This window comes from Callionymus lyra, chromosome 14, assembly GCF_982586985.1.
Source record: "Callionymus lyra chromosome 14, fCalLyr1.hap1.1, whole genome shotgun sequence".
Classification (NCBI taxonomy): Eukaryota; Metazoa; Chordata; class Actinopteri; order Syngnathiformes; family Callionymidae; genus Callionymus; species Callionymus lyra.
In genome coordinates, this window is record NC_141831.1 from 16,239,256 (window position 1) to 16,253,344 (window position 14,089).

The 14,089-nt window shown below is 39.4% G+C and overlaps 1 protein-coding gene across 1 annotated transcript in view; it reads left to right on the forward strand.

The window, feature by feature from the left end:
* Window positions 1-6,444: 6,444 nt before the first annotated feature.
* The window catches only part of LOC148066183 (polypeptide N-acetylgalactosaminyltransferase 10-like), a 45,399-nt gene continuing 37,754 nt past the window's right edge, over window positions 6,445-14,089 (forward strand). Inside the window, exon 1 of the mRNA XM_087807867.1 lies at window positions 6,445-6,646. Within this exon, the coding sequence (XP_087663993.1) occupies window positions 6,488-6,646 (159 nt within the window). The 5' untranslated portion in view covers window positions 6,445-6,487. The remainder of the gene's footprint in view (window positions 6,647-14,089) is intronic.

Consider the following 14,089-nt stretch of genomic DNA (forward strand, 5'->3'; position numbering starts at 1 on the left):
CGCATCGTCTCGGGCGCGGTGGAGCTCTCACCTCGGCGGGTCATGAGTATGAATTCTACATAGAACTTGCTGAGATAGAATTTCTGGGAAAAAAAACATTTGGGAACACCATTGCATCTTTTTCTCTGGCAGGTTTTATGACTCGGCACACATCAGGGAGACGGACCGATCCTCTGGCGCTCATAAAAGACGACACAAACTCAAGAAAAATGACTTTGGGAACTCACTTTTATGCACACAAACAACAACCGCTGCCAAAAAATACACAGCGGCTGCAATTCCTCATCGTTATGTGGGTGAGGTGGATTATGGAGCTGCACGGGGGAGGACAGGGAGAGAGGGATGTGGGGGGGGTGGGTGGTGGGAGTAGGTATGGGAAGAGTTGTGGTTTCGTATCTCGGAAGAACCTCGTGCTGACAAAGGCTGCTGTGGTTATATTTTTTCGGTGAGTTTAATGTTTTCTGTAGGATGTCAAAAGTGAGAGATGTGGAGGTGTGCATGTGTGCACAGTCACAAGGCAAAGAAAATGCTTAAAAAAGAATTGCATGTTAACTACATTTCATCTTAGCATTTTTCTGTTGTTTGATAAGAGTATTAGAGACACACAAAGAAAGAGATTTAACATGATAGATGAAACGTATTATTATAAAGGGATAGACATATTGTGTGGTAATGCCTTAACCTATAAAAAACACATATTATTACAAGATTAAATCAAGTAAATTTAAGATTTACTTTTGACTTTAATCCAAGGTCAACCCTTGTGAACGACCTCCCTGGCTTCCAGAAACACATCTGTAGTGGTGGAGGTCGTCCACCTCGACCCATAGACAACACAAGGGTTAAAGTCCTAAACCCCTATAACACAAACATGCCAATGTTCCCAAAATATTTCAAATTCAACTGGATTAAGAAATTGTCATCACATCACCTAAAGAAAATAATAATAATTATAAATAATAAGTAACATTAATTAAAACAAAAACAGTAAACGATTGCAACCTGGACTTCCAATCTACAAAAAATGACTTCTCTTAGCTTCTCTTTAAAAATATAGCCTACCATATCATTAAATAAATATACAATCTTATGCGAGGTTACTTTGAAATAGTGATGGGCCGATGAATCTTTGTGAAACAGTATCATATGTTTATAGGTCAGCAGGTGGCGCCATCAGTTTAAAAATACATTATAACAGTTGTTCAAAACAAAGGAAAATAGTGGAGAGACCGCCATCTAGTGGACTCTAAAAATAATGACAATTTCTCATGAAGCTTCATCAGACCATCACTCCTTTTTATATATAATAGAAAACCCTGCTTGTTTTGTGGTATTAGAAGCATAAGGCAAAAAGTATTTGGATTTTGTATCAATACCTGAGGTGGTATTTTATGTAGGTCGTTCCATAAATTGTTAATTCAAATAATTAAAAGGATTTATATTTACAATGATAGTGATTATTTACAACACTTTCTAAACTCTTTTAAAACCTTTAGAAAGCTTCGAGATTATAAAGCCTTTCATGAAAAACACTCTCGTAATTTATACAAAAAAACCTCTCTTTTCTCACGGGATATTGAGAGCTGCTGAGCGTCCTCTCTGACAAATCTGCTGCTGTGAACGCTCGACGCCACATGATCGATCGTCTCGTTGCAGATTTAGCCAGAAAAGCAGAGCAATTACGTAGAAAGCATCAGATGAGAAGAGTAAAGTGAAAATATAAAAAGGCCTTTTCTTATTTATTTTTTTTCTCAACCACTTTTCCACGCGGCTCACCAGTCACGCCTAATTTTATTTTGCGGCGGGAATTTCTCTGGTGAATTACGACTTCTTGACATTTGGTGGCATTAAGTAGGGGCACACATGAATTGTGTATCGAGTCGTCCTCCAGTGACAGAAACAAAGCGCCGAAGCCCGAGGAGCTTCATCAGGAGACTTTTAAGTCGCATGGTGGATATCGGTGATTGAATACAAAGTGCTCCTCCAATGACGGAGATTACGACGTCACAGTTGAATTCAAACTCAGATGCTCGTCTCACACAAGTATTGATCGTTTCATCAATGTCAGAGGACGAAAAGGAATGGGTTCATCTTTAATAACACAAAGGCAGACATCTCACATAATTGTTGGTTCCTGATCAAGCTAAAAGAAACTTAAAACTTAGTATTGTTTTGGTTCAATGAGTTCGCTGAACTATACAGTACTGATGGGTTTATGGTCATGTTTAAACCTCATAATCTGCCTGTTTGAAAAACTAAAATTGAGAATAAAAAAGGTCAAAACATGTCTTAGATTAGTGAAGTGGCCCCAGTGCAGCACTTGTAATGTGACACCTTCCACTGACATGGCGATGAATCCCAGTCACAATCTGACCGATGTCATCATCTCAGCGAAATCCCAAACAGAAAGCGAAGACGGAACGCCAGACCCGGATTAAACGAGGTCGACCGTCCTGCAGTCACTGGTGTGAAAATCTCCAGTCAGCGATTATTATGGAAATTTATGGAAACACGCAGCATAAGATCTTCCTAATTCCTCCTGCGGGCGATCGGCTCACATATAGAAGCTGAAAAAGAACTAATTGCTCACATTTATCTGTTTAGTCTCAACAAAAGTTGCCAGAAGAGACTTCTGCCTCTGCGGGGCATTTAACAAGCTGCTGCTCTAATGAGAATCATGATGCAACACACATATCGATACCTGATGAACTTCCTTTGAACCAGTTTTACCGTCTGTGGGTCTGAAGTGATAAACGTCTTACTAAAGGCTAACATTAACAAGGTTAATTATGAAAACTAATCTTTGAAACGTAGCCATTAATCCAGCAATGCTATAAGTCAAACTGCATATATCAAACATTTGGAGCAAAGAAACAACACAATAGAACATCGAGATCACGAAGCAGGAATGATCAAACCAAACTACGAATCTAACATTTATGTGCAGACTTTACTCGTCTTCCTTCAAAATAAAAGTCACAATTTATTTCATTGTATTGACATATATCATATGGCATGACATATAAAATCTTTTCATCCTTTTCTTTGCGCCATTTCTTTTGATCCTTGTTCAATTTGTCACCACTTCCACTTTGTTCTTTATACTTGCACTTTATTCTTGTTCTTGTTTATATGAAACTTGCTGTACCGAAACTGGAAACACAATTTCCCTGAAGGAGATCTCCAAAGGGATTAATAAAGTCAATCTATCTATCTTTCTATATTTTATTTATTTTATTCTATACTGTATCGTCTTACAGCAAGAAGGTTGCTGGTTAGATTCCAGGCCGAGGCAACCTTTCTGAGTTCGTATGTTCTCCCCGTGTGGCGTGGGTTTACTCCGGGCACTCCGGTTTCCTCCCACAGTCTCAAAACATACAGAGGTTGATTGACTCTTATCTTTGTGAAGTTGTCTTTAGGTTTGAAAGCGTGTGTGAAGGGTTGTATGTCTTCGTGTGCACTGCGACAGACTGGCGTCCTGTCCAGGGTGTCCCCTGCCTCTCGCCCTATGATTCTAGGATAGGCTTCAGTCTCCCCGCGACCCCGACCCCGGGATAAAACGGTTGTCAATGAATGAATGAATGAATGTATTCCACAACACCAGATTATGTTCCTGTGTTGTATACAATACTGTATTTAATACGTCTGTCCGTCTGTCTGTCTGTCCGTCTGTCTGTCTGTCTGTCTGTCTGTCTGTCTTTCTGTCTGTCTGTCTGTCTGTCTGTCTGTCTAAAGTAGCTCTGTAGGCTTCTTTGGCTTCATGTTTGTGTTCATGTTTGCAATAGGTCAACTTCCAATAATCCCCTCCTCTCTCACATGCAGGGTCATAAAACAAACCCGAATTGAGTTACTATGCTAAAAACCAGCGCCGCGCTATCGATTCTTCTAGTCACCATCGTTGAGTGACCTTGAATAAATTCTTGAGGGTAAATTGAGCACTCTTTGTGCTCTAGGATCAAAGGATCCACAACACAGTTAAAGAACAAGAGGGAAGCAGAATGTTCTTTTTGTGTTCTTTGTGCCTACTATGATCATCAGGCTGCTGCAACTCATTCTGCAATCGCTGCTGCCCCACAGGTCATGATAGCTCCAACGTTCCAGCATCATGAGGTAGAACAATGATAAGTAAGTCAGTAAGTAATTTATATTTGTAGAGTGCTTTTCCAGACCAGGGTCATTGTGTTCCCATGCGGGTAATTTGGCACTACTTAGATGGATGGATAGGTAGATAGATAGGTAGATAGATAGATAGATAGATGGATGGATGGATGGATGGATGGATGGATGGATGGATGGATGGATGGATGGATGGATGGATGGATGGATGGATGGATGGATGGATGGATGGATGGATGGATGGATGGATGGATGGATGGATGGATGGATATGGATGGATATGGATGGATGGATGGATGGATGGATGGATGGATGGATGGATGGATGGATGGATGGATGGATGGATGGATGGATGGATGGATGGACGGATGGACGGACGGAGGGATAGACAAATGGATTTTATTAAATCGCTCGTTTCATAAAAACAAGAACAAGAAAAAAGTATAAACAAAATAACTTAGAAATATAAAGAATATAGATCATAGGAAATAATGCAAAGAAAAGGATAGAAGATTTACATAGAATGCCATAATCTTTTCACTTCGCTCCTGCCCCAAGTTAAAAATTATGGAGTCTTATAGAATGAGGAAGGAAGTCCCTGACTCTATTAGTATTGCATCTGGTCACTCATCATTAGTTTTTGTGACTAATTGGAAATTTTGGTTCCTGCACGCTCTGTACCCTCCTTAAAAAAAAATTCTGTTCTTGAATCGTTAAACATGGTCAACAGCCTCAGAACCAACAGGTGTATGGAACTTTTCAACAAATTCACAAAGTCATGGCTGTCGAGCTAATGTACAGATAAGGTTTTGTTCAGATGGTGGAAGGGTGGATTACGATGTGACATCTGTTAAGTCAGTGGGTCGTGTCGCAGCAGGACCACTCGGTTAGTCCTGAGTTGTTGGACACCCAGAGAGCAGAGACTTCCAGTGTTGTGACACTTCAATCTGTTCAGCGTCCTGCGGCATGAATTATGGATGAATCGGACCGCGACTCATCGCTCGGCAGATTCCAGCTTCATAACTTGGTACCGTTCGTGTCGCCGACTCGTCACAGGCTTTACAGAGGAGCAGGAAAAAGGGATCAAGGTCATTTTCACAGCATCAAACCCAGACTGTATTATCCGCCTGTTGAAAAGGTGTTTAGCCGAGTCGGTTCTGAGCGAACGGGTCATGACGGGGACGATAACCGCAGTCGAGGTAGGTGGACAAATATTGATGCGAGACAGCCGACAACTCAAGTTTCTCCACCTCCACGTTGAAATAAATCATCAGTTCAAGAGTTAAATGTATAAAAATAACACTTTGTTAAAATTTAAAGTGATCCGAGAGTTCAGTAGTTCAGCTCCAGACATCACTCTCGCCTCCTCTCACGTTTCGTTAAAGCTTGAAAAACTTTCCAAGAGAGAAGAACACGCGATGGAAGAGCCGTCCTCCTGATGTGTTCCTGAAGTGTCCACGGTGATTATTTATTCAGCGCCGCTAGCACGGAAGAGCGTCGTAAAAACGTTTAAACCAGCATCAAGCAGCTGCCAGGGCATAAAACAGAAGGCATTATGGGAAATTAAGATATTGCTGAATTATTAAAAGCAAAGAAAAGCATTAAAAAGACATTCGGTGTAGATGAAAAGTGCGGATTTTTAAATGGTTTTGCCACATTTACGAACATTTATCGAGCGATTTTGTAATTCAGAGCCAAGTGATTCAGTTTGTTTTGATGAGTCTTCATTTTGTGCTAAAATAAACGTGAATCCCACTGTAAACTCAACAGGATGCGAGTGAATCGATGGGATCGGTGAACTGCATCAAGGCTGACATCAAGGCTTTCTGAGTCATACAGATCTGAGCGAATCCCTCGTGTTTCCAGGCATTAAATGATTCTACACAGGATGTCAGCAGCATCTCTGAACTGAGTCACAAAGACTGATAATGAATCACGCTCTAAGAAAGAGCTTGAGTCCCACAGATGCAAGCAAATCATTATAGATGTAAAATGATCACTGATAACTGCTGAGTCAAACTAAGATGACTCCACAGGAAGTAGTTTACACTCATCAAAATCAGAAACTGCTTTTTTTTCACCAATTCAATAATAATGTACAACAATATACTTACAGTATATTTATTGTTTGGCTATAAGGGTATTTGCATTTAAAATGGAAATAAAATACAATATACAAACATAAACATGTCACGCAACACCATCTTATTTTGAAGGGGAAACTCGGAAACTACGTCACGGACATCTCCCCCCGCCCCCCTCTCCTTTAAAAGCTGGAGCCTCTGGTCAGCCAGAAACTTGAGTCGGCTGGTGTGAGCAGAGGTTCGGTTCTCGCTCGCCGTCGGTTCGATCACTTTCCCCCCCGGACACGATGAGGCGGAAAGAGAAGCGGCTGCTCCAGTTCGCGGGGCTCCTGGTGGCGGTTCTGCTTTTCCTCCCGAACGTGGGACTGTGGTCTTTGTACCGGGACCGGGTCTTTGACAACTCGCAGGATGTATCGGACGGTTCCGGAGGAATATCGACGCTGCAGGTGAGACAGGCTCGGTTCTGTTCGGTGTCTCCGTTGGTTTGGTTCGGCTGTGTTGGTCGGATGGTTCTGTTGGACTCAGAGGAGCCTGAAATCTTGAGCTTGAACATTAGAAAAATGGTTATAAATGATGATGATGATGGTCTCAGATTCATCCTATCTAATAATGTATTTGTATTTTTTAACAGTTTTTATGGAACAAGAATCGTTATTGGATACTTGATAACCATGAATACAGCTATTAATGAGATTAAAACATCAACACTTTATATAGGAAGAAACATTATCACTTGATTTAGAAATATTATTTTCAACTAAAATATCAAAATAACAATAGAAAAAAAAGTGGTAAATAACAAATAATAATTAAAATGAATGGTTTATGCAAACACACAAATACAATACATCGGTGTGACTTTTGAATCCTTGTTTTCTTTTAAGTTAAGTATTCCTTTCGTGCAACGGTTCTCTGGCTCAGAGTCTGAGTTGGATTCCACACCTGGCTCGACGGCAGATTCTTCTCATGGAAACCTCAGAATTAACTCCCTGATCGACACAGTATCTCACACAGAGGATTCACTTGAATCAAATCAGATGATTCTGATGATTCCAAGTCCAAGATGGTGAGAGTTCAGAACCACTGGAGCTACAATAATGATGAAGAACCACTTGTTTAAGTCAAGAAATTAAGCTATTTAAAAAAACAATTTTAACTACTTATTTAGGTAAAAACGATTATTGTAATGGAAGTTTAAATGACATTTCGAATAACTTTAATATTAACATAATTAACAAAAAGGAAAGAACATTAAACAAGGATTGTATTCGGGTTGTAGAGCTATAACTAAAAAATGTACTTTACTAAATTCAATTAATTTAAATCATCGTTTGCGAAGCTTCATCATAAAATAATCATAATTAAGGGCGAACTATGTCTAAACATATGTATTAATTATATAAAAGAAATCAAAATAATTTAAAGATGTAATTTTAATGATTAATAATAGAATCAATATCATTAGCACATTTATTGTTATTAATATACATTATACAATACATTCACTAAGTTATGTGTTCTCCTTTCTGTTCGATCCTTATATGTTTTCACAGTGTTTGCATTGAACTCTGGTTTCCTCCCACAGTTCCAAAAATATCCAGAGGTTGAAATGTGTGAGTGTTTGTTCCAGCTCTTATTTTGTTTTGAATTGTACTCTTCATTAGAAAAAAACACAATTGGTTCAATGTCCTTGAGAAAGATATTGATTTGCTAATTTCACTAAAACGTGAGATGGAAAAAAAGCATCTTAAAACCAAGGCAAACATAATTATATTCTCTGAAGCAGATTCAAAAATCATTATCTCTCAGGGTTGTGACTCAAAACTAGTCATGTTCAGCACCGCGGAGAGCTCCGACGCCTGTAGTCAGATGAAATTATTCTACTTCTTCGTGAGTCAATATTAATCGTTTCCAGCTTTTTAATAGATATTTGCCAGTGCGTCAAATGAACATGATTAATTTCAGCGACTGGGAATTGTTGCTGTTGTCAGCACGAGGATTTTTTTCAAAGGTTGTTTCTCTAAGAATGTATTGGGTGGAGTTCAGCACCTTGGACAGCGTCGGGAATGAGAGTTGAAGCAATAGCTCACCTAAAATTCTCCTTTTCTACTCACCCTCATGTCATCTGAGGGTTGGAATTATTTTCAGAGTAATCTGTTCCCTTTTAGAGTTTTAGAAATAATGTATGTCATTTTAATTTAGCAACGGGAGCTCGGTTGTCTTTGTAGTCTTTGGGCTCCAGCTACAAGTTATTCCTCATTGAAACCCATTGTAAGTGTCAGTGTGCATGTTCAAGATTTACACTGATGGGCTTCTGCTGAAAATGAGCCTTAAATATAGACTTTAAATACTTCAATACAAGATGAGCACCATGGAGGTATTTAGATGTCTTTCAGTGTCTTTTTGGACGAAGATGAAGACAAAAACGCATCTCGGCTTCAGTTTCTACATCAAAATGAATAAATGTTTTCGCCTATAACTCTAAAAAGGAACAGATTACTTTGAAAATAATCCTTTGACGACATGAGGGTGATTAGAAAATGACTCAAGTTTTAATTTTTCACTTGCAAGATGTTTTGCCGCTAACGCATCACCCACTGGAGACTCGTTTTTGCAGGTTTCCTTCCACTTCTGAAATGCTACACATTTAGGGAGAAATGTCTCTGAGTTTGAAGACAACAGCATTTTGACTGTTCCCTGTGTGCGTGCTTCACGCCTTTTGATCTGAAGCATCAGTTTTTCACTTGCAGAACGTCTCTTCTGAGAGCAAAACACCCAAAGGTGCTGATGCGTAAAGGTGCTTTCAATAGGAAGTTTTATCTGTTTCATTTTGATTTCCTGATTCAATATTTTGAGTTGTTGGATGTGAAGTTGTTGATCAAAGCTTAGCTTTTGAAATGCGTGCAATAATATTGGAGCGCTGATCATTCGCTTGGTAGATTTCTTCATGGCAGATGATGAATAGACACGCAAGAATTTGGGTTTGGTGAGCATTACTTGTCCTGAAAAGATTGTGTTTCTAACTTAAGATGCTCTTGAGATGAGATGCTATTCCAGTCCCTAAAAATATATGAAGGACACTTCAAACTAAATAGTTATTCAGGTCCAGAGCAGAAGATTCGAACACAATCACTCTTACACACTCATATTTAAGCCAACAATTTGACCGTGAAAAAAGCAGAGACTTTTTTAAATCACCAGGAAGACAAAATGAGAAATCGGCATAACGAGAGGTCTTCTCTAGTTTGGTATACCTGTAGAAAACTGAGAATTTTGGACAGTTACAAAATGGCACAATTTTTAAAATACCACTGATTAGGCCTTAAACTTTAAGAAGAGATGTAAACGTAACATTTAGTCAGAAATAAATGTTCAAATGCTCTTTTGCAAGTAGTGATGCCAGTTCCGCAACTTGGAGCACCGTCATAGTTGAAGCTAGTTAGCTAGTTAGGTTATGGTCAATAAAGAAGTGAGCAAGCACCTTTTAGCTATACATTAATACCTGCCACAAAATCCGAAATGGAAGTTTTTACTGGCAAACTTTTGCCGGTTCGATTTTGGTGGTGCATGATTGCAGACCTCACTGTGTCTCGGGGAAAAACTACCTTTTACGATATAGATGTCTAACATGGAGAGTATCGCTCTCTTACAGCAATATTTCCAGCTTTAACCTCAACACAAATTACATTTAAATGTTTCTTTATTTGATTGCCATCTAATCTAATCAACGTTTGATTCAATCATGAAACATTTATACAGGACTTTAAAATTCAAGAGCTGTTTGTTCCATTTTTAATTCATTTCCGAGCGTCTCTCCTCCGTGACTCTCCGTGAATCAGCACAAATGGTGTCTGTGATTTGGGTTTTTTCTCCCGGTGGCTCATTACAGCTTCATTGGAGACGCTGTACAATCGATGCTCTAATCCCGCGCCGGCTTTCCCCTCATCGGTCCGGCTTGTAAAAGGGATTGTTCTCGGTCGGCGCCAGTCTGTCGTCGTGGAATGAAGCCGACAGAAGTGTCGGAGAGAGATCACAGCGGATTAAACACAAAGCGAAAACCAGGCGAGTTCTGGTGCAGATGAAATGGAATCTAAACGAACATCATCTCGACAGATTGTTTGTTAAATATTGATTTGCTCTCCAGCAGAGAACGACTGGCCTCGTTACTTTCAGGAACTGCTGGAAAGTTCATAGCGAGGGATCTGATGTATCGGCAGTGATCGTAGCAACGCATACCATTGATGCTTCAAGTTCTGTGTGCCACTTATCTGAGAAGTTAAACTGCGAGAACAGTCGACGGCAGAGAGACTGAGAGAGAGAGAAAAGATAAAGACAAATTGAAAATGAGTTTAATTGACATATTACCATTAAATCACTATCATTTATAGCTTTATAATTAACTAGTTCAACACAATATTGAGGAAAAAAATCTTTATTTAGGAGTTTTTAGATTTAGCAGCTTGACTTAATGTTGTGTTTTTATGTCATAAAAAGCTCTTGCAATTTTTCAAATGACATTTTCCATAATAAAAGAATAGTTCTGCATTTTGCATTCTCTTAATTGGTAATACAGAGGCCACATTAGTTCGTCTATAAGGGGCTGCGAATGCTCATCTGTCGGACTTTGGACATGACGGTGTCAGACATTTTAATGAATTTGTTTTCGAAGACCAACATCCTTTATTGATCTAGATCAGGGGTTTCAAACTCAATGAGACAAGGGGCCCAAAAAAATTGCAACCTCACAGCAGTTCGTATGATTCTGATTTTGATAGAAAATGTTGATTCTATGATGCTCAGATAATCTTAATTCTCTCTGTTTTTGACCTTTTTTATTTAAAAAATAATAATTTTAACATCGTTTTAACTCTTATTGATTACATCCATAATCCATATGTCTAGGTCCCCCATATCAACATGAATCAATATACTTTGATTTTGAGACAAGTATCTGGCGTGCCATGTTAAATAATTTAGGGGGGCTGGATTTTACGCCCAGGCAACATGTTTGTCACATGTAATCTAGAATTTCAAGGATTATATACAATTCAGTGATTTCCATTGTAATAAATAAACAAAGATCCTTTTATTGAATTTGTTATTTTATAAATAAATAAATCAGAGAAGTTGAATTACTGTGTTTATTTTCTTTGATCAATGACTTTAAAATATAAACTTTTAATGAAATAATCAGTTTACTGAGCAGTCATGTAACCCTGGTCAATAATAATGATATATATTTCTTACCTGCATCATCGAGGGAGCCAATTTGTTACCTTTCTGCGTGGAGTGTTTTGTCGGTTTACTCCGGGCACTCTGTTTGTGTTCGGACTGTGAGAGGAAACCACAGGTTAATTGGGAACCAAGGGGAGTTGTCTATAGGTATGAGTGTGTGTGGTTGAATGTTTGTGTGTCTTTGTGTTCCCTGGCGTCCTGTCCAGGGTGTCCCCCGCCTCTCCCCCAAAGGAACTGGGAAAGGCTCCACCATGACCTCCATAAGATGGTTAAGCTGCTGCTAAAAAAATGAATGAATGAAATACCTGCACTGGAAGTCTCCAAGAGAAAACTTCAGAAAGGGCTGTGTCTCCTTCTCGGATGTTGATTCAGAATGATCTGACGCCGCACGTCCAAACAGACCGTCTGAACTTTACCTGGATACTTTAAATGTCACGATCCGACTCTCCTTCCACAGAACCAAACAACCTTCTGTCAGCCGGCCAGGTTTGCCAAATGTTCCGCAGAGTTTATACTCCCAACATCCTTCAAAGCAGTTTATTAATAAGCTTTAAGCTGCTGTGGGCTGTTCACAGGTGATAACACCGACCAGGACTAGAAGAGCTCCCTCCTGACTTCCTGGTGGTTCAGGAGGAGGCGGCGGAGGCGAGACTTTGAAACCGGGGAGGGATGGAGCGAAGGATGAGCCAGTGTTTCGGTACTCCTCTGGAATTATTGGCTGGTTGTGGCAGTTCTTCTAAAGCCCCCCCTTGTGTCTGATAAGGGATCTTTGGAACGTCACAATCCGAATTTTTTCCTTTGACTGACACAATTGCTCCAAAAAAATCTTAATTTTCAACCTATAGTATATTCCACATCTACATTCGTCTTCAGTTTCTAATTTTTCTTTCCTGCAACTAGTTTAGCACCTGTTGGGATATCCCCCTGTACCCGACACAGATCCTGAATGTGACATTTATTATGTTATTGATTAATTAACAATTAACATTGTTTCTTCTTTTTCCGTGTGAAATTTGACATCCATACATTCATGTTTTGCGGTGTTCCCTTATGTGGGTCGCGGGAGTGTTGGAGCCTTTTCCCAGCCTCCTGACACCCGGAACAGGACACCTGTCCGTCGCAGGTCACCCATACACACACTTTATATTAATTTAACAATATAATTTACCTTCTATTCTTCCAAAAAAATACAATATAACGCGGTATCAAATTTGACCTCAAACAAACCTCCACTGTTAGCCACTAGTTTAACCTCAAAGTTGTTAAAGCAATGAAATCATATTGTGTGAGAAGTTGTCTGCTTGTGATCTTGGCTCCTGCCAATATTTGATTCATGTCATCTTAGGGCTGTGATGTCACTAAAAAAAAAGTGTCTTTGTAACAGAACATGTCAGTGTTGGGTGGAGTCGTTTAAAACTGCAGGATGGACACTTAACTTTTTTTAAATCAAAAGGTTTAGAGCATCATTTTAATTCTTTTTTTTTTTTAACTAATATGTGATAATTTAATGGTGAAATTGTTGTAAAACATGAGAATGAGAAAATATTATGTATATTTAAACTATAGGTAAGTCACATCATGTATTTGGTTGAATACATTTTGACAATTGTTCACATTTTGTTATTTTTAAAAGACCAAAATATATTTCCTCCAGTCCATAAGTCATGTGGAAAAGGAACTCGACTTCAATTGATTCTCTCACCACTGGGATAGAAAACATTCCGATGCTCTCTGTGGGTGTTTGAAGAAGTGGTTGCTGTCTGTGGATGTTTGAATGGAGCTCATAAGTGGGAGCAGGTGGAGCGTCCGTCCTTTCTGGACTCTGATAATGACTTCTTCAGGGAGACGTTGGTCTGCGGTAGCTGCACTTTTGCAGTGTTGCCGAGAGCCACCTGCACATGTTCACCCTGTAGAGAATCATATAAGGAAATCTGTCTGTTTGTTGCTCAGTGAAAAAAATCTGGCTAACAAATGAACAAAGGAAAAACTCAGCTACTGTTTGACAAATGTGTGTCCTCGTTATAAAGAAAGAATAAAGTGAGAGAGCCTTTTTTTTTTTTTTTCGAATCTGCTGCCGAAACTGCTGACGAGAAGTGGAAGTTTGAAAGTCAACAACTGGAAGAAAAGTTTGAGGTTAGAAGATGAATGAACCGAAAGAAGTTTTGAGGATGAAGGTCGAAGACAGAAGGTGCTCAGGAATAAGATGAAGTACTATAAGGAAGTAGAACTGGAAAGTTGTATTCCTTGTGTTGTCTCTAGGTCCAGACGAACAACCTCCACCACTGCATGTATATTTCTGGAAACCAGGGAGGTCGTTCCCCTTGACCCGGAGACAACTAAAGGAATAAAACTTTCTAGTTCTACTTCCTTATAGTACTTCATCTACCTGATCTAGGGTACGAGGTGCTCGACTGCTTTCTCCTGCAGGAGCAGTGGATGTGCTCGGAATCTCTTCTGAATGACGACTGAGTTTCCTTTTCTAGGTTATTGTCAAACTACCGTATTTTCCCCACTATTAGGCGCATCGGAATAAGGCGCAGCTTCAATGAATGGCCTTTTTTAAAACTGTTTTCTTAAATAGGGCGCACCGGATATTAAGGGGCATTGAATAAAAGATACAGTCAAACTATGACTGGAGTTGCTTATACATCCAC